The 20,793-nt window shown below is 38.5% G+C and overlaps 1 protein-coding gene across 1 annotated transcript; it reads left to right on the top strand.

The window, feature by feature from the left end:
* Positions 1 to 8,614: 8,614 nt before the first annotated feature.
* On the top strand, positions 8,615 to 19,951 carry ARHGAP11A (Rho GTPase activating protein 11A; the record flags this gene model as incomplete). Its single annotated transcript, XM_084207846.1, has 11 exons — positions 8,615 to 8,743; positions 11,134 to 11,204; positions 11,529 to 11,625; positions 12,141 to 12,397; positions 12,864 to 13,024; positions 13,131 to 13,277; positions 15,010 to 15,177; positions 16,398 to 16,533; positions 16,849 to 16,957; positions 17,703 to 17,850; positions 18,239 to 19,951. The coding sequence occupies 11 exons, from the start codon at positions 8,615 to 8,617 to the stop codon at positions 19,825 to 19,827; spliced, it is 3,012 nt and encodes a 1,003-aa protein (XP_084063972.1). The 3' UTR covers positions 19,828 to 19,951.
* Positions 19,952 to 20,793: the final 842 nt, after the last annotated feature.

A 20,793-nucleotide genomic window follows, 5' to 3' on the forward strand; every position in this document is an offset into this window, starting at 1 on the left:
ACAGGACCCAAGGGAATGGCCTGAAGTTGTGTCAGGGGAAGTTAATCTTGGATATTAGGGAAACCTTTCCCCACAGGGTGGCTGGTCACTGGAACGGGCTTCCCAGGGAAGTGGTCACAGCACTGAGCCTGACAGAGCTCAAGAAACTTTTGTGCAATGCTCTCAGGCACATGGAGTGACTCCTGGGGATGGTGCTGTGCAGGGACAGCAGTTGGACTCGATGATGATCCCTGGGGGTCCCTCCCACCTCAGGATATTCTGTGATTCTGGACTTTTCAGTGTCTCATCCTCTGCCAGTGAGGAAGCACACGAAAGCTGGGAGGAAGCATAGCTGGGACAGCTGCCCAAAGAGATATTCTGTAATGTAAAAAGCTATGCCCAATATATAAACTGGAGGGAGTTACCTGGAAAGGGGCCAGTTGTGATTCAGGAATGGGCTGGGCATTGGCATTGGTCAACATGTGGTGAGAGATTGTATTGTCAGCACTTGTCTTTCTTGTGTTTTATCTCCCTCTCTCCCTTTCATTTACTACTACTACTACTATTACTACTAATAATAATAATTTTACATATATATATATACATACAAAAATTATCATCATTATTATCATTATTATCATTATTATTCCTCTGTTTCAATTAATAAACTGTTCTTATATTAACGCCTGAGTTCTATTCTCTTTTCTTTCCCGATTCACCTCCCCATCCCATCAGTGGGGAGAAGGGGAAGTGAGAGAGTGGCTGTGTGGTGCTTGTTGCCAACTGGGGCTAAACCACGAACATGAACAGGGGAAGTTTTGCTTCACTGAGGATTACATAATGTAGGTTATTTAAATAAGTATCTGACTGGTAAAAGAAACATTCCTACATCAGTCCTACAGCTGTGACACTGGAGATGGTGGATGCCAGTCTTACATTCCTGACAAAATTATTTCCAAGAGCATTTGTAATTATAGCCTATTTCTGTTGGAAATGTCTCACTGTCCTTTTCTCTACCTCCTTCTGCCAAAAACAAATACCACAATACAAAAAGTGCAATATTTCGTTATTTTGTTGTATTCCTTTTTTATTATTTCTTAATAATTTTTGAAGGAAATATGGATTATAACCATTTACTTGACAGAATACAGGACTCACAAGATACTGTGGCAACTTAAGAGTAAATTAAAATTGGATGTAGCGTGGGAAGCTAGGATGACACGTAGTGTTTTCACCTTGACAGCCTTTCACTGGAGGTGGCACAGCAAAAGATCTTGACACATCTTGACATCAGCATGAATGCCTTCAAGTGGAAGGCAGGTAATTGTTTTCAATGCAGTAAGAATCTAAACTGATCAGTAGTCATGAGACAAAAAAAAAAAAAAGAAGAGTTTCTGTATTTCCTAGATGAGTGCTGATCTTACGTATATTTTTAGAGAGAAAGTAAGTAGCTAAAAATAAAAAAAAAAATTAAAATAACATGCATAAAAATACCTATATATATAATTAGAACTGCTTTTCCTAGTAGAGTAAAGAGTGGAAAAAGTCCAGCATAGCAATTTGAAAATTTGAAATATTTGGAAATGTCATGATAAAAACAGTGTAAAATTCCAGAGATCACAAAGAATGGAAGAAATTTAAGTATACACCAGTAGGTCCTATTTGCATGTTTCATTAGCTATCTCATTAAGCTTTTCTGTTCTTTTTTCTTCTGAGTTGTTGCCTTCTCATTCTTAGTATATTTAGTCTTTTTCAGTTCACTCAGTCCCACACAGAAAGCTGGCCTGAGCTTCTCTGCACTCAAAACATGCCGCGCCTGTAAAACAGATAAAGATCCACCCACAAATAATAGAAAGGTATCTATATGTGTGAGAGTTTTCAGAATTGTGACTCTGTAAGTAGCATGACTGTTTCAAAACTATGTTTACATACATCCCTCATGACAGTGAGATGTCAGTGCTTTTTGTAAAAGTAACTGTAATGAAATTGGGAGTAATAAATGTGACCATGCTACTGCCAGCCACACTAATACTGCATGTTTGTGTCTGGTTTTCTCTAAAAGTGTGTCAGTAGACTAATTCAGATCCAAAAATGGATGGTAAAGAAGTTATATTGTGGTCCCTTAAACCACAATAAGTTGCCACTGTATAAAGGTGCCACTGTATAAACTGATATCTGGTTTTACTCTATATTTACTAACCAACCTCTGCCCCTGAAAATGTTCGTGGTGCGTGGGCTGAATAGTTTGTGTGAGTGTATTTGAAGATATGCTCTCTTTGCTGATTTGGATTCCATAGCCACTAGAGGTCTTTGTACTTAATATAAAGGTAACAGGATCAGGCCTTATAGGAGTAATGTATGTCTAAGTCGCACGGTATCACTTCTACTCAGTTACAATTACTGATGCTTTAGGAAAAAAGAGGTCAGTATGTGGTTAATGGGACTAAATTCCAGGAGATCTGGATTCGATATTTAGTTTAGCAATTGATCTTCCTAGACAAGCTAGATCATTGGCCTATGCCTCTTCTACCTAATAATACCCCCACTGTCTTTCTTGCTTGGATTCCAAGCTTTTCCTAATAGAACCCATTTCTTATTGGATTCACTTAGCACCTATCATAGGGAAACTAAAATGCCAAGTCCAGCAGGCACATTTGTAATATAAATGTGTTAAAAGAAAGGGAAGGGGAAAAAAGATGTAAAAACATAACAGTGAAAATTCCTTCTCCTATGCAATTATCTTTTCTACTGCAGGAAAGAAAAACAAGTGAACTTATATAAAGACGTTAGATGAAAGCAACTCCAAAGATGGGCGCTGGGATATCATAACAACCCTACAATGAATAATTGTGTAACTGATGAGTATAGTATGACTAGGGGGAAAACTAAGAAAGGAAACAGTGTGTGTGCTCTTCAAGGTAAATTAGCTCAAAACCCCACACCAGGTTGCTGTTCCTAGCCAAGGAATATACTTAAACATGCACAGAAGAGCCCTCCAGTGACATGTACCCCACTGTACAGTCTGTAAAACTTAAAATTTTATGTACGAATTTTATTTCTTCAAATACTCTCCCTGTTGGAATATTTAAACAGCTTATTTCTGTCTCACTGCACACATGAAAATTCCATTGCATAAGAGTAACAGAGAACAGAATTAAAGAAAGGGAATCTGCAGCTTCTGTTCTCTGCTGTTTTTCAGTAAAGTTCTCTTCTGAGCTGGCAGAAGAAACTTAGTTACTGCTTGTTTTGCCTAACCCATCTCTAGCCCTAGATAAAGCAGCACGACCCTCAAGCCTGCACAGATTCCTAAAACTACACACATTCCATTGCAAAATGATCTAGTGATCATTCTACCTAGCAATGCATTACATTTGTAATTTGTTAAAATTCTAAGGCTATTGTGACAGTACTTTGATAGTACTGATGTGTAGTGATGAACAATACTCTTGTAACATTTAAATCCTTTAGCACTCTTCAAACATTCAAAAAACCAAAGGACATTAATTGTGTAGGCATTACTTTAAGCTTAAAAACCTTTTTATGCAAGAAATTAAGTCTTCATCGAGAAAATAACTCTTGAAATCTTAATACCTCTCAATGACAGCCACATTTGAAGAGCAATTTTATAGCATAATGATCCTTGTTGCATAATTTGGACAGACTTTTGTTCTCATTTTAATTTCCCATGCACTGCTTGCTTTACCATCTCTCCTTCCCACACCGATTAAAAGGGAGAGATCAAAAGTCAGAAAAGAAAAAACATCAAGTTTGGGCCTGGAGTTAAACTTCTAAAGGCTTCAGCACAGCTCCTGCTTGAGACATGCTATGATGTATCTGACTAAAATGCTGGGTGTTTCTTAGAAGACTTGGGCAGCTGCATTCCACCTGAGATCCCACTGCAGACACAAGTCCAACAGAGCAACTTTAAATGGCCACTCACCTTCCACCCAGGACTAGAATATCTAAACTTCCCATTCTTTTATTTTTGTGTTCTTGAGGCATCTAAAATATGAACCTAGCCAAATGATATGCCAGAAGAAGAGGCATTTTTCTTTCTATTTTCCCTCAAATTGAAGGTTGTCTGAAACTAGGAAGGAAACTAGAAAGACTAGAAATTATTTCCTTATTCCAAACCTTGCTCCAATAATCATCTGATAAGTTACTTATTTCTGAAAGTCTTTAAGACTAGGTAAACTATAAAATGGAGTTTCAAATTCTTGCTTTATTATCAGCTGGAGGAGAGGTATAAATCCATCCTTTATAAAATTTAATAACAGTTTTACAGACTTTTCCAAGGAATGCTCACATAAGCGCAGGCTGAACAACAAGAAAAGATGACAACTGGGAACTGGAGTAAATAATTCCTTATTAAGAGAGAAAGCCAGGAAGAGACAAGAACGAGTAAGGTTGTTCAGAATGAAGTGTACTAGCAGTCAGACTCTGAGGACATCAGTGATTGAACCTCCTTTGTGCAGCTACTTCTCAGAGTTTCTCCTGAATGGTACAGCCTGGCTTTCTCCTCACACGGTCTTTACTTTTCTTAATCTGCCCTTATGGTTTTTCTTCCCTCAGCTTGTCTGTTGATGACAAAAGAAGTCCTTGTACTGCTAGAACGTGGGATACTTACACTTCCTCCCACTGAGTTCTGAGTTTGTTCAGGGAGGGGGTGCTTCAGAGTAAGGTCTGTTTTTCATACTCCTCATGTTACCCTGCTCTTTGGTTTTGCTTCCTCTGGCTGATTTTCTGTTTGATTTGACCACTAACTGTTCTGAGTAGTTACTAAAATGAGATTATTAGTATGTATTTAACTTCTCTTTCAAAGCTGTCATTTCTGTAGTAACTTCCAAAATTCACAAAATACCACACTAAACGTGGGCGCTCCTGTTTTGGGTTTTTTTTCCAAAATGTAAACAAATACCTACCTATATATGAATAATAGAAAAAGTGTCTGTGTGTGGATGCAGACATTTATGCATAACAAGCAAAAAGGAGTGTAAGCCTGGCCCACCCGATGATGAAAGAGAATTATGTAATTTACTTCACTCAGGACAGGATTTCACCAATTGCTACATAAAATTAGAACTATTTAAAATTCCAGAAGCTTGGCATGTCGATTCTGAGACAATTTGTGGCAGGGGGAGGACGAAGGGAAGATATCTCTCCTGGTTTAGGGCAAATTTTTGGGAGGAAATTTCTGAAGCGGTCTCTCCTAGAAAGCAAATTCAAGCGGCCCCTCCCCCAAGCAGTTTGGGAAAGATTTCCTTGCAGAAAAGTGGAAAAAACTATTTATTTAACAAGCAAAGTACTCACAAACATGGAAAAATTAATAACATTAAACAATGGAATCTTTCCTTGTTCCGAAGAGATGGCAAATTCAGAAAGTCCTTGTTGTGGGCTCTGCTCACCCAGTCTGTTATCAGTCCCTCCTGTGCTGGGAAGTGCCACATCCCAGGCCCCCATGGGCCACAGGCGTGAGCTCCTGGTGTTTTTGTGGGGTTTCGGTCCAGAGCAGGCTTGAACAGCTCCAGGAAAAAAAGACAAAGTCTTGGGAAAACTTTCCTTGCCACAACTAATGAGGATAACCAGCGAAGAAACAAAGAAAAACTTCCTGTTTCTCTCTCAACTGTCCATGCTGCAGACAACACACACTGAGAGAGAGAGAGCTAAAGCTCCTGTTTTTATGTTTCTGAATACAGCCACCTCAGACATTCCACTGCTTCTCCTTCTCCCCACTTCACTCTCAGATCTACTTTAGAAGCACAGAACTCAACATCCAGCATAAGCAGAAGAGACAATTGGGGATACGAGCACCATACAGTCACCCCAGGAGAATGCCAAATAGCTGTTTATTTTCCCTAACTTGATTTCAAACGGCTGTCGTAGATTTGAATTTGGATGTTACAACTGGTTGCAAAACTATAGTTCTTATTTGCAAAGTAATTTTTCCTGCTCTAGTCTCTACCTGCAAATAAAACAGAAACATGCCAAAATAGTCACGAAAAGAATATTACAATATTTGACAAATGGTGTTGACAAAATTTGGATAACACTGTCCCTTTAAATATCTCCTGTAAAAGGTAAAAAAATTCCCCACATCACTTTTTTTTAGTAAAAATAATGCCGTGCATACTATCATAACCTGTTTCTTCTTAAGTGAATACTGAACAGAAAATACTCAATATGAAAAGTTCTGATATATTTATCCAGTCACAGCTCCCCCTTGTGTAATTCATCATTACTGCAAAATACTAAGTTGGAATAGAGATTGTTTAAATTAAATTGTATGGTAGCTACTTACTTGATTCCTTTAGTTTTATTTTTCTTGTATTTAGAGAAATTTATTTTAGGGTTGAAATTTTGTATTTTCATGCCATTTCAATGCCAGGACGTTTCAATGCCAGGACAAACAATAATACTTACAGTAAGGTTACACTAAAACCACATTTAGAGGAATATTGTTTTTGTACAATGACATGATTTTGACATCCATAATCAAAATCATGGGGGTTTACTTATGAAAATTTGTATCCAATCTGCTTTTTATTACCATTGCTAAGTTTTTCTTCTATACAATTTGTAAGAGGGTTTACATTTCGATGACATTTGGAAAAATTCTAGCTATTCTCTTTTGATTCTCTTACTTTTGTGTCCCTAAGTGCTCAGAGCACTATAAAGAGCTTGTTATCATTCTGTGTCTAAGCTTCGTGGCAATCTTAGTCTCTCAGTGAAGTAAGACTCACTTCAGAACTAGTAACAGAACACTTGTAAAGGAAGAGCTGGAAAGCTCATTCTTGGTACAGTGCTTTTTTCTGACTACACAGAAAGACTGCATTTGGTTAACTGTAGTGCTGTTGGCACTTGAAGAGTTACTTTGGAATAGGAAAAAAAAAACCCAAAAAACTAACAAACAAAACCCAGAAAAACCAAACCAAAAAACACCAAGAAAAAGGAAGCAGTTCTTCCTATAATAACAGGGTGCAAATCCCAGAATGACTCTGCTGCAGGAGGTGTCTGAGTTCACTGCACGGAACGGGCAAGGAAACCCAAATTTAGAAAGTACAAGCCAAACTTGGCTTTGTCAGCAGAAAATGATGGAAGTAATGGATCACCTCAGGCAGACCTGCAGAGCCCACATAATGCAGGGGAAAGCAATGACAGTGACGGGAGCAGATGGGAAGAACGTTGACATTTTCTCTGTGCTGATGATACCTGACATTCCCTGGACATCCCTGCACGGTGGAAGAGTCCAGTTTACCCCCAAAACTGCGGCGGGCAGCTGTTTTTATTTGAAGCTCATTTTTGGAGAAAGAGACACTTGTTTCCAAGCGACCAAGCAGCTGAACTGTGAAATACAAAGCTGTGTTTCGTGTCAGGTACAGACAGGCAATGTGTATATTTGTGATTGCGGTATGTGTGGGAACCAACCACGGGACAGCTGCGAATTCTAATAATAACTGAGGAAAGTAAAGCATGGAAGAAGGCCTCTGAACCTATCTTTTGTTTGCAGTTAACCTTGACTGATTTAGGAGCATTTGAATTAAAGCATTAAGGATGTTGCTTTTTGCTTGTAGTCAGGCCTTAAAGAGTGCTGCAATAATAACCTTTTGAAGTATAATTTTAGAATATTGCTTATATCCTTGAAACTATAGCTTTGGAATATATATAAAGGAAATATGCTTATCTCACGCCTTAACAAAACCGAGAAAAACAGCTTGAGAAAGGAAGATGAACATCATCTCAAGGATTCATAATTTCGACCAAGGGAAGCTGGACATCACTGTTATGAGATTTAGAGTCATTGTAATTAAAAAGATGGACCCACATCTGGGGAGCTGGACTTCATCAGATGGGATTCATCTTCATTCTTGCAGAAACTGGACCAACATCTCGGAAACTACCAACACCATCTGGGGATCCTCCTTTTTGGGACATATCCTGAAGAACAACTAAATCACAATGGTGTATAGAATTGTGATGTAAAAATTGGAAATATTGGAAAAACTTGAAATAGAAACTGCTGATGAGTAAAAAAATTGGAATAGAACTGCTGAGAAAGCTTACGAGTACCTGCAAGCCCCAAATACCGGCGTGCAGTTGGAGGGAAAACTGCCTCCACTGTACCCAGCGCTGTGTTGCTCTTACTTTACCATATTAATTAATAAATTGATCGCAGCTTGAATATTGGCCTAGTCAAGCTTCTTATTTATAACATGAACGATCCCCAAAGTCGGCACGGCCGGAGACTTGCGGGGGCAAGGGGCGGGCACACGTCCGGGACGCGGCGATGTGGGCACGGAGGGCAGAGCCCGCTGTGGCACCGGGCGCTGAGGGCGATCCGCCGCCCCGCCCCTCCTGGCCCTTAGGCAGCCGGCGCGACCGCCGGCGAGCGGCGCGCAGGTCTTGGCTGGGCGGGCTGGGAGGCGGCGCTCGGAGGCAGGCGCGGCGGGCAGCCCTGCGTGGCCGTTGGGCGGCCGGGGCCTGATTTCGAACGGCGAGCGGCCCAATGAGAGGCGCGGGCGGGGCCGCGCGCTGGGTTTGAGCCGGGCGGTGAGCGCGGCCGCCATGGCGCCCGGCGGGGTCTGAGGGGCGGCGGGGCCGGGCTGGGCCGGGGAGACAGAGGGTGGGGGGCGCAGGGATGGCGGAGCAGAGGCGGAGGCTGGTGCGGCTGGCGGTGCTGGAGGAGCTCCGGGCTTCGTACGGGATCAAGGTGAAGAGCGGGAGCTGCCTGGCGGCGGCCAAGGCGCCGGGAGCTGCAGCGGCGGAGGTGAGCGGGGCGGGGGAGCTCGGAGGGCTCCGCTCCCCGGGCCGGGCAGAGCCAAAGCTCACACGGGTCCAGGGGCTGGTCCTGTCGCCGGGAGCGCTGGTTCCGGCAGCAGTGCCGTTCCCGTAATGCGGCGGCTCCTGCCAGCCCCCAATAGGGCATCACCTCCCGTGATGGAGAAAATAGCTTTTTATTAGCTTTTTATTAGCTTTTTTGCCCCTTTCCTGCAGCGTGTGGGTGCTCCAGGGCGCCATTATATAGCCGTGTTGTGATTGAGGAAGGCGATGGCTCAGTGCGCGGGGTGCCCCGCCCCGCAGTTTGGCACACCAGATGGCGAAATGTTCTTTTTTTTTTTGTCCGTGGGCTTGCTGGCCACCGAAACACGCACGGTCGCCTCTGATCCGTGCGGGAGCTTTTTGTGCCTCACTGTCATTGATGTCACGCACCACAGAATTCAAATCTTAGTAATTGTGCTGTTTCTTGGAATATAGCTACGATGTTGTTTCTAAAAGCTGTGTGTCTTTTACTTGATTTCTTAGATTTTTGGTTTTTTTCGCAGGGCTTTATTTGTATGGTTTCTTAGTATAAGGCATGACTAAGTATTTTGGCACAGACGGCTCTTGCCTTGATTTGCCAGTGGTCCTGGAATGAAATCTCTCCCGTTACCTTAAGTATCAGGTTTTCATTTGATAAAGGACAGAAGTGTTTTCTGTCTCGGGACTGTTATTTAAAACTGACATATTACAATGGATGCCAGCACTGAGCTCCATTAGATATTATTGATCTTCTGGTAGACTCTCTAGTTTATAAAATGTGGACAATGGTCAAGTCCTAAACAAGATCTCTGTGCAACTGGTATGACACAGAGCTGAACATCCTCAGACTGAGCTTTCTGTAAGGCTGAGAAGACATTACACAATGCTGCAGTAATGCTTGGTCAATATAAACTAAAGAAGTTTGGAAGATGTGCTTGAGTTGGGTTGTTTGGAAAGGGAAAATGCAAGGGTAAAGTTAGAATTAGTTTTCTTCCGCTTGTCAGTATCAAACATGGTTCTAGACTTTTCTTTCCTTTTCCATTTGAAAGGGAGATAATAAGAACTGTGATCAATATATGTGTGTCTTGATAAAAGTTGTCTTTGATATTGTCTGTAGTGCTTAAATTGTGTGCAAGGAAGAAAATGTGTACTTAACTGCTGAGCCAGGTAGGAAAAGCTACAGAATAACATTTGTTTTGCCAAGGGATGTCTTATTTCTGTTAGAAAGGAACAGCCATAATTTTATTAGCTTTATTATTTATTAAGAAAAAATTAAATCACAACTTTTGATACTTCAAACACAACCTAGTGAAGTAGTGAGTATATCAGTTAGGAATTCTAAATGCTGAATTCCAAACCACTGGAATTTTCTAGTATGTAATCTTGTACAGAAGAAAAAACGTTCTCTTGGAGTTAATTTTCTTTTTGTAGCTTTAGTAGCAACCTGGAACACAATGACAGGTGTGTTACTTCTCTTTCTTGACTCTGTTATGTTTGTTTTCTGTAGGACAGATTAGATTGGTTCCAATGGGTTAGTTACTGATTAACTGTTTTCCTAACATGGACAGCACGTTGAATTTCAGCTATGAATGACTAACAGTGTGCATTCAGCTCTAAGAACAAGTTGGGCAAAATCCCAGTCCTCTTCTGGTTGGGAGAGGGACTGGCTTGCATGTTCTGTAAACATGAGTATAAACAAATAAAGTAGAAGTTTTAGGATGTAGAACTTGTTGATGCAGTGGGTGAACATCAGAAGTAATGACTGATGAGATTTACTTATTTTCTAATGTGTAACATCCTTTAATGTCTTGCTATAAGGCAGTAGAGTTCGTTTTTTTAAGAACAAATGCTAAATGTGAGGTTCAGAACAGTTGTCTAGATTTTTCTGTTGAGTTTAATCCTTCCTAAAAGAGCATTCTTTAAGAGTCTGAGATGAAGAAAAATTTATTAAAAAAAAAAGTTATTTCAGTTATCTTGTGTTGATTTTTAAGAAAAATAGGATATAGTCAATTTGAAAAACTAAGGTGAGATCCCCAAACAATCTGGTTGATATCCTTACTGATTTGTGAGTCTTAAAAGAAAATTAACTTACTGTGAAATAAGAAGTGTAAAAAACTGCAGAAAAGCTTTCTACTCTTTCACAATCATCTAGGGTGTTACCTGCCAATAGAATCAGTTTTAGATCTCTGGAGATGACAGTGCTTTTCCAGACAATACCTCTTATCTGTCTTATCTGAAAGACTTTGTGTTTTGTCTTAACTACCCTTATGTCTACTTGTGGAATGTGTGCTTCTTTGTAACATGTGGTTGATAATTATATCAACTTTCGAATGACATGATTTGAATTTTGTATTTCAGGGTAAAATCTTTGGAATATCTTTTCATGCGTTGCCACAATCACTTGTGCCAGAATACGGTTATATTCCAAGGTAAATTAACAAATGTGTTTTTAGATTTTGTGCTTACTTTGCTTTCTTTATGGTATTGAACCCTTGTCAGAAGAAGGAATGTAATATTTGTTCCATGCCTGCTAGAGCTTCTGGGGGCTATAAGAATAGTTCCAGGTGGAAAAGGAGGGATGCAGAAGTTAGACAGGGAATTCAGAGCTCTTACTCAGTTGTATTTCTTTATACTCTTGTCATTTGGGGAAATTATTCTATATACTAAGGTTTACAAAAAATGATGAAATAGTTTTTGTGGAAAAAACCCAGGCTTTATTCTGAGCATCAGAACTGTTTCTGTTCTTTTCTCAGTTTTCTCGTTGATACATGTGAATATTTGGAAGAACATGTTCATACTGAGGGACTCTTCAGAAAGTCTGGATCTCTTGTTCGCTTAAAAGCTTTAAAGGTATTCTCTAAAGCTGCTTTTTTTTCTTAAGAAGCTGCATTTTCACTTGGACATGTTTTAATTTTTGGACTCTTTTGAGTCATATTCAGGCTTTAATACTGGAAGTAGATTGGTAACATTGCCTGCTTTAGAAATGATAGGAGATCTAGCCCAGAAGCTGACAGGCTTCCCCCCCTTTTTTTTATTCTTTTTATTTTGAATATTTTGCCTTCCAGGTGATGAGAATAGTTTGGGACCAAACCAACTCATTATCAATTGTGCACACTGGATGCTATGAGGATATTTGTTTAGCAATGTTCTCCTGGTGAAGGGAAGATGGGAAACCTCTAAATTAATACACATGGTCTGACAACCTTGCCTGTGTCTCGTTGTCGATAATGTAGTTGAGTAAAGCATGGCTGAAACTAACAGGAAGATATGACTGTTGTGACATGGGCTAGAGCATTACTACCTAAATTTAGAAATCTGACAATATGTTGAGGACTTTAAATCGTGTTTCTTATGAAAAATTTCAGAGCAAACTGGATCAAGGTGAAAACTGCCTCTCAGCTGCACTGCCATGTGATGTTGCAGGGCTTCTCAAACAGTTCTTTAGAGAGCTGCCAGAACCCATCCTTCCACCTCACCTGCAGGAAGGCCTATTCAAAGCTCAGCAGCTTGGAAATGAGAAGAAAACTGCAACTGTGTTGCTGTCCTGTTTGATGGCTGACAGAACAATTGCAGCTTTGAGATACTTTTTCAACTTTCTGAGAACTGTGTCCTTGAGGTCAGTGTAAAGGGTGTGCTTGTGAACAGTTCTGAGTGGCCTTAACTGCTTCTCTGTCCAGGCAGATGCTATAACTTTCTGTGAGTGGTTTTCCAGTTTAAACTTCATATCTGCACATATTCACTAAATTCAGTCATAGTCTTTTATTTCATAAATTCAAGGTTTTCTTTATGAAAACTTAATTAACTGGAGACTTGACTTTATTTAAACTTTGTTTAGCAGAATTACCATAATTTGATACTTTGCATTCCCTAAAATTGAGGGAGATCTATACCTTCTTGATTTCAGTAACATAGTTGTGCAATTATCTGGCTTGGAATGCGTAAATCTATACATTAATCTTGTTGTATAAGCGCTCCAGTGAATGAGTCCATTTTTATTTTTTTAACTGCATTTGACTGATTTGGTCTTTTCTTTCTCCACTGTTTATATTATCTGATAATTTGAATTTAAAAAGCCTTTTCTTGTTAAGATCCAATGAAAACAGAATGGATAGCAGTAATCTGGCAGTGATTTTTGCTCCCAACCTCTTGCACTCGAATGAAAATGAGAAGATGTCCACTAGTACAGAAAAAAAAATTCGCTTGCAAGCTGCTGTTGTGGAAACACTTATTGACCATGCGGCAGAAATCGGTAAGATGATAAACCCTTATCAACGTGTCCCAATGCACCAACCTGTGTGTGGCTTTTCTTTTCAACTTTTAAGAATTATTAAAAAAATAATTCCTACCTATTTCAGGACAAGTACCAGAATTTATCTTGGAAAAGATTCCTTCAATGTTGGGGGTTGATGTCTTTCAATCTACTCCCTCACTGTGGGGCCATGAAGACAGTGAAAATGAATCTCCCAGTGAATGTAAGAGGAGGAGGCACCGAAGTGTTGGGGGTAGGTATGTTTTGTGAAACTTTCAAAACCAAAAACAAAATTGAGACTTCAGGTAGTCTGACCCTAAGCACTTGTTTCTTCCACAAGCAGAACAGATGTCTTCAAAACTGGTTGGGTTTGATTTGAAAAATCTATATAAGACTTCAGTAATCACATTATTGTATATTTACTTAGTTTTCTAGTCTGTTGTCCACTAAATAAGCTATTTTGGATTTGTGTAGCCAAATTAATATTTTGGCTTTTTGTTGAGTCAACTTCAGATCCTGTTTCAGAAGGCTAAAGGGTTTGTTTGTGCTAATTTTGAAATGGTACTTTAATACATACTTAGAGATGTCAGGTCATAAGAAAGCAGGGATGCAAATGGCAAGTGTGTTTTGAATTGGAGTAGCTAATTTGTGTTTTGAAGTGTAAATCTGAATTGGGTATTGGATACTGTGTACTCTGGTATCATGGATCTGGGATTTTGGGTGAGGTTTTTTTCAGCTTTTGACAGGGTTGAATTGGGTTTTTTGCTAGATATGGGCAATCAAATGGTCCATTCTCAGTTCTGCACTCTCAGGAGAAATACTATGGAACATGTATGCTTGACTTCATTCAAATCCACTGCAAAGAGATCTTTTATGTATTGCTGTAAAAACATAGGTATTTATTTAGCTCATGTAACCTGACAGTAGTTGAAATTGAGACTGTATGACTGTATGTTATGCCATGCCATGGCATGGGTTTTTTGTGTATTGTACTTCTCTGCTCTGTTTGTTTGTTGGGTTTTTTGTTTGGTTTTTTAAAATAGTTTTTATTTTAAGGAAAATAGATTTTTCAGCTATTGGGAAAGCAATAAAAACTATGTCGGTGGGAAGATCTGGGTTATGATATTCTGTACATAAAACAACATTTAAACTAATTTACTCTCTTTCTTCCTGAAAAAAATATACAAATTAAGTGTGAGTTGAAAATAGAGCAAGACAGGCTTCACATTTAAATTTGATTGCTCGGTGTGTCTTGCATTTCAGATATTGTTAGTGGAGCATTGAATAAATTTAAATCTAACAGAACACCCTCCACTACCCCTCAACAAGACAGAAGCGGTAGGTACTGGTGTATTTGTACTGGATAAAGCCCATGCAGTATCTTCTGGATTTGTTAACTATATTCAATGATATTTTTAACTAAAGAATTTGAACTTAGTTGAAGGCAGGTGATTAAATTGTTTAAAATGGAATATAGATATATATTTATAAAGGATACTGCATTTACTTTAATTCTTGGAGCAGCTACAATCACTGCAGTAGTGGGCTGTGTGGTTTAGCTCTGTGGGGATTACCCAACCAAACTTGTGCTTTATAGCTAATAAACCACTAAGGCTTCAGTGCAGTAGTGCAACATTTCATCATCCTTGGAATGATTCTGCCAGGACTAAAATTCTTTCACACTTACTGTCTCTAAAACTTTGGGCAGATGACTATACATTTACTTCTTCCTAATACCTATATTGTTTTATTGATCTGTGGGTTTGGATTTTCCTTTCTGGTACTCTAAACTTGCAAAAAACCCAACAAAATAAAAAATCAAACCCTAAGCTATACTGATTGCTTTGCACGTTCAAAATGCATGCACTTTGGCTAAGCTTTTGCAACAAATTTTTTTAAGAGTTAAAAAAAAACAACAAAACAACCATTTACTAAACTCTCCAACTGTTAAGATATTACTGCAAGTTTGATCTTCTTAATTTCAGTCCTTTCATCAGTGACTCCAGTGGTTCTTACTCCAAGTACCAAGCGGAAACTTCCAACTGATTGCTCTCAGGGCTTGTCCAGCAAGAAGAGACGCTCTTTTAAGCACAATTTTGCCTTTGAGTTTTTACCAAGTAGCATATTTAACAGCAGCTCAACACCAGCATCAGGTACAGTGCCATTACTTTTTCTTTGCTGTTTGAAGTGATTGTTGGTGGCTCTTAATTTAAGAGTGGAGCTGTTTGTTCTTGTTAGACAGTCATTGATGCTCATTGCTGAAGTGTTCCTTGCACTACTTCTCCATCTTGGTAAATAGTGTATGCTTATGTTCATTGGTGACTCATGTTACATGGATTGAGTAAAGCAAAATTCTCTTGCTTGTTTTTTTTGTTCTGTTAATTTCTCATGCTTGCAGTCCTGATGTCCTCTTACCTTATTTACTCTCTATGATCACTCAGGTTATATTTCTGTTTTTTTTCTTGGCACACAAATCCCTGAAGACTGCTTATGCTTCCAACCTTTTGAAAGTTGTAGCCTTCTGTCTCCTAAATGATTAAATAGCTGATCCTAGCTCTATGAAAAATGTAACTGCTGCTTTTGTAAAGCTTCTTTCTTGTGTCCTATCACCTCTTGTTTTTCCTCTAGATGCTACATCTCAAAACTCTAGGAAAAAATTTACTTTTGTTTGACAATGCTTTAATACCGTTTTATTCTACTAGAGTGCTTCCAACAATCAGGCTATTCTGAGAATCTGGTTTTATTTTTATTTCATTCTTTAATGTCCTGCCAACTGAAGTTACAGTAGAAGGATATTTCTAGATTGGCTGTTTTGCTTGATTCCCCCCCCACCAAATAAGTGTTATAAAACTTAGTGCTTTCCTTATTAAACCATTTCATGTTGTCCATGAAATTCTTGTTTCTATGGATAAGCAAATAAAAGCAGTGACACTTTTTATAAAGATAGCAGTGATGCATGTGTTTCATAAAATGTCCAGTAGTAGAAAAATCCAGCTCTTCATTGTTGCTTTATCTGTTCTGGCTAGGTGTATAAGAAAAGCATACTGCAAATAATATGTCTAATTTTTCTTCTTGAGCTCTTAAATTTGAGGAACTGATCTGATGAAACTTATTTGAGGTAGCGATATCTGTAGCATGTAATTAATTGCATTCTAGCCATGTTTATGGATGCTACAGGCAACAGCTTTGTTTAATTTTAAGGTGGAAATCAAAGTAATTTCAAGCCAGCACTCTACAAAATAAATAAATAAGTAAAAAAAATTGTGCTGTTTAAAAACCTGTTCTTTATTGTGTTAGCTTTTAAGTCTTTAAGTCTTTATCTGAAAAAAAGTGACTATTTTTATTTCATATAAATACAATTTCATCCCTGTAGTTCAGTTTGAAGCGAGTCCTTGTGTGTGTCTTGAGTCATCACAAACCTCACTATCTCCTTCAACCATGGGTGAAAATCATGTGTCCAGTACAGGGAATAGAAGAAGTAAAAGACTTGCAAGCAAAAAACTATACAGGTAATTAACTCTCAAAACCTAAAGATAAATTGGAAAGGTGTGTCTAGACCCCTTGAATAATGACCTCAATCTATCTCTAAAATTATTGGCTTTAGTACGTTTTATAGTAATCTTAAAACTACCAGATCTTCTGATGTTGTGAAATTGAGCTCAAAATAAGATCTGGTATCGTAGCTTTCTGTGCCTATTAAAGAAAGGTGAGCAAGAACGCAATAAAATAAGTAAAACTGAAGGAAATAACTGTAAATAAATGTCAGGATGTTTTCATTGTATACCTGAAGAGTTTGTGTCCCTTCTTTCCTTGTGTCCTTCCAGGGCTGAATCAGGAAAGACGGGTTGTTTTTCTCCAAAGATAAGCCGAAAAGAAATGGTTCGTAGGTCTTTACGCTTGAAATTTGGTTTGGGGAAAAGCAACAGAGAAATGGTAAGCACGCAGTCCTCTCATTTTAATTCACAGTTTGGAGCATTGCTTTTCAGGAGCAGGAAGGATGTATTTAGTAATGGAGGGATCCCAGTGTTAATTGAACCTGCTTGCTGTCAAGTACAAGAAGCTTGAGGTTTATTTGTGTAGCAGTAACAGATCAGCTTGTACTGTGTTTGGCTGGCATGGGGCAAGAGGGGAGGGAGCAGCTGACCTGAATTGACTTAGGAGCAATGCCGTGCCATGTAATGTTAAGCTCACCAAAAATGGTAAATTTGTGTAAAGTAGCCACTGCTCAGAGGCTTGCTGAGATCTGGCCTGACTGTTGTAAGTGATGACCTTTGCATCCTGTGTGAGTTTGGGTTTTTTGGTCTGGGGTGTTTGTGTGTCCCTTTTCCTTTTCATCTTTCCAATTCTCTCCCTCATCCTGTTGGGGAATTGGGAAAGTGAGCATGTGGCTGGATGGGAGCTTGCCTGCTTGTTGGGATCAACCCACCACATTTGTGATCAGTGGGTCTCAGAGTTCCTGAGTGTCTGACCTGGCAGGGCCTGTGCTCATTCACTCTGTTCACAGTGTGTTTGAGTCTGCCTGACTGTAGGCAGACTGTTCCCCCCCAAGTCTGCAGAGAGGAAGTATGGCCAAGAACAGGCTGCCTTGGCCGCTTTATGTAGCAGTTTCCTGAAGCTTCCTCTGTAAATGAGATTACAAGTTTATATAAAAGCAATTAACACTTTTTTTTTGTTCAAGAATATTGTATCAGGATGTGCAGCTGGCAATAGATCAGAAAATATTGGAAGGCGTCTTGCAAGTCAGCAAGGTTTGGAAAGCAGAACTGAATGTGCAAGAAGAGATGTACTCTTCAGCCCATATGTCAATGAAAAATTCCCTAAGAAAGGTGATTGCCTAACCAAATATATTAGATGGGAAAACTATTTTTACTTTGCAAAAGCACTTTATGGATAAAAGTATAAAAGCAATTGGATTAAAAGTATGCTTCTAGCTAAGTCAGAAGTCACTTGTATGTTATTGGCTTCTTGGGGAAAAGAATTGATTTAGAACAAGCTTGTGTTTCTAATGTATTTTAGTAGCTCTCTTAGTTAAACAAGAGGAGATGCACAATTTCACTTAATAATATAACCTTTTTTTACATTTCTGAAGTTTAACAGCATAATGACATCTTAAAATTCAGTGCTGCTTTGATAATTATTTTTTAGTAAGAATTTTATCTATAGCTATTAAAATAACAATAAATTATTCCTAAACACTGTGGTATTTATTTTAAGGTTCAAGGAATGTAAGCAAGTCAGAAGAAAACTTGCTAACTCCAAAATGTCACAATAAAGTAGTTCAGCGAATGTCATGGAATAGTCCTGCTCTTACGGATTCTCAGGTGATCAGCAAGAATGAGCAAATTCTGCCTGGACACTCTGAAATGGGAGCCAGCTCTTCAGAATCTGTTTTGGTATTTGGAAAGTCGCCAGTTCATCCAGATGAATTGAAATCTGCAACTGTAAGCAAACAAGACAACAACTTGGAACTTGTGCTGTGTGAAGATGAAAGTAATTCAACTACAGAAACATTACTGAAAGTTAAGCAAGCCTTCTCTGCATCTGGGAGTATTCTTCACAATTTGATAGGTGATAAGAAATCATCCCTCTCAGTTGTAGCAAGTGAAATATTAAATAAAACTCTGTGTCCCTCAGGGCTCAGTTCAGCAAAAGAATTGTTAGTGGAAGAAGTTTCTGAAAATCTAGCAAATGTAAAATCCAGAGAGCTGTTGCACCAATTTAATCCCTCTTCTGCTGCTGATAAACAGCAATCAAAAAAAGAGGGAGTTGACATTTTGGAGAAAAGAAACTTCAAAACTTCTATTGAGATTGAACTTCAGGCCCCAAAACCAGATATAAAAAAAGTAAAAGAACATCCTACACCTCAAGTACTAGGCAAGGAAGATAAGTTTACTGTTGAGAACAGTTCAACAAAAGATGACTTGCATAAATCAGATTTCTCTGGAAGAAAAGAGGAAATGGAATTAATGCACTCACAAGCAGCCGAAAACTGTATGGTAGAGTGCTGTAATTTGGGAGAGGGTACTGCTAAACCTTCTTTGGTAGGACAGCTGCCTACTTCACAGTTGCCCAAATCACAAAATGAAATGAGCAACCAGTACTTGAAAGCTGAAAATTCAGATAAAGTTTTAACTAAAACATCGACTGTTTCTGACCATGGGAAGGTTTCTGACCACATACAGTGGTTCAACCAGCTTTCATTAAATGATCCAAATTCTGCAAGCAAAATGAAACCGCCCCTGAAGTTTCAACGTACTCCAGTTAGACAGTCTGTAAGAAGAATTAATTCCCTTTTGGAGGCTAACAGACAATCTGTAAGCTCTCAGATGGTTAAATCAAGTGGTATTGGTTCACCACTTGTTAAATCTTTGAGCTATGATTCTGCCCTATTCCCCTGCACAGAAAAGCCCTCAAAGAATTCCATGCTTTTGCCACGCAGGAGTGAAAGCACACGTGACCAAGTTTCTGTAGCTCGTAAGCTGCCTGATTTAGCATCCAAATCATGTTACAGGCCATTAAATCCATCAGACAAGCCTGATGCTTCTGTCAGAACTGTTGGAATCCATGAAGAAAAAGCAACTGTTCATCCATCAAAGTCTGTTCTAGAAGATCTAACCAATCATGAAATGGTTAAATCCAGTTTGAAAGTTAATGCAAATATAAGTGTTCCAGGTGCTGCCCCAGAAAAATCTATGATTACAAGAAGTGCTTCAGGAAAAGAAAGAGTTCGTTACAGAGGCTCTCCAAAGAATCCAATATCGGAAGTAAAACTGCTACCAACTGCAAAGCCAGTAGACTTATAAGATCAAATGTGATGGCTAAATGGGTTCTTTGTAACTTAGTCAATATTTGGAAGAATCTAAATCTGTATGATTTTTTTCTAGTTCTTTTTATTTGTAATATTTCATTTGTTTTAAATGAATGAGTTGTTAAGATGTACAAATATAAATTTGTTTCATGTTGAGGTTTTCTTCATTTACTGAAACTTCTGCAAATGCTAGTCAGTTCAACTAAATGAATTTGACTTATAAAACAAAAATAATCTGTTAATCTGTAAATAATCTAACACAAATGTTTGTGTTAGATCTCAGGTTTTGATTATCTCAGTGTCTAAAAACATGCTGCATCTTCCAAAACTTTTTGACAGTATTTATCAAGTTCAAAAACAATTTCTCAAATATTTAAAACAAATTAAACAGACATATAAAGGGAAGTGTTTTGATGCTGAGTATTAGTAGTTAAATTTATGTACTTTTTTAGTTTTAACTGTATTGTAGCACCCCTTGATACTACTAAGTTGGACCTCATATGAGCTCTATTTCTTTTGAGACAATGTTGTTTTGGTTTGTTTTTGTTTGGTTTTTTTTGAGTAAATTGAGACCATATTTTACTTATTTAGTAGGTAAATGTCAAAATACAATCCATGTGGGCACACACACTGGAGAATTACTAGAACACATGGAAAATAAATGTGCAGTTTATTCAAGAATTGAAAAGTCTTAAAACTTCATCCAGTGTTGTGTTCTGCAGTAGGTACCAAGTATTTTCAGTTATGAATAATAAAATGTTTTATTTTAATATGAGAGGGGAGTTTTAACTTATTTTTAGAGCTGTAGAATTATGTTAACTAAGTGGTGCAGAAGCTGAGCTTAGATGCTGAAAGTGTTGCAAGAGACGAATGTAAGAAGCCATAGCGTGTTAAAGGTTGATTTGCACAAGCAAATGTTTACATCTTTTGGAATGAAAACTGTTTGTCTGTCATCAGTTGT

The sequence above is a fragment of the Fringilla coelebs genome, assembly GCF_963513975.1.
Source record: "Fringilla coelebs genome assembly, chromosome: 6".
Classification (NCBI taxonomy): domain Eukaryota; kingdom Metazoa; phylum Chordata; class Aves; order Passeriformes; family Fringillidae; genus Fringilla; species Fringilla coelebs.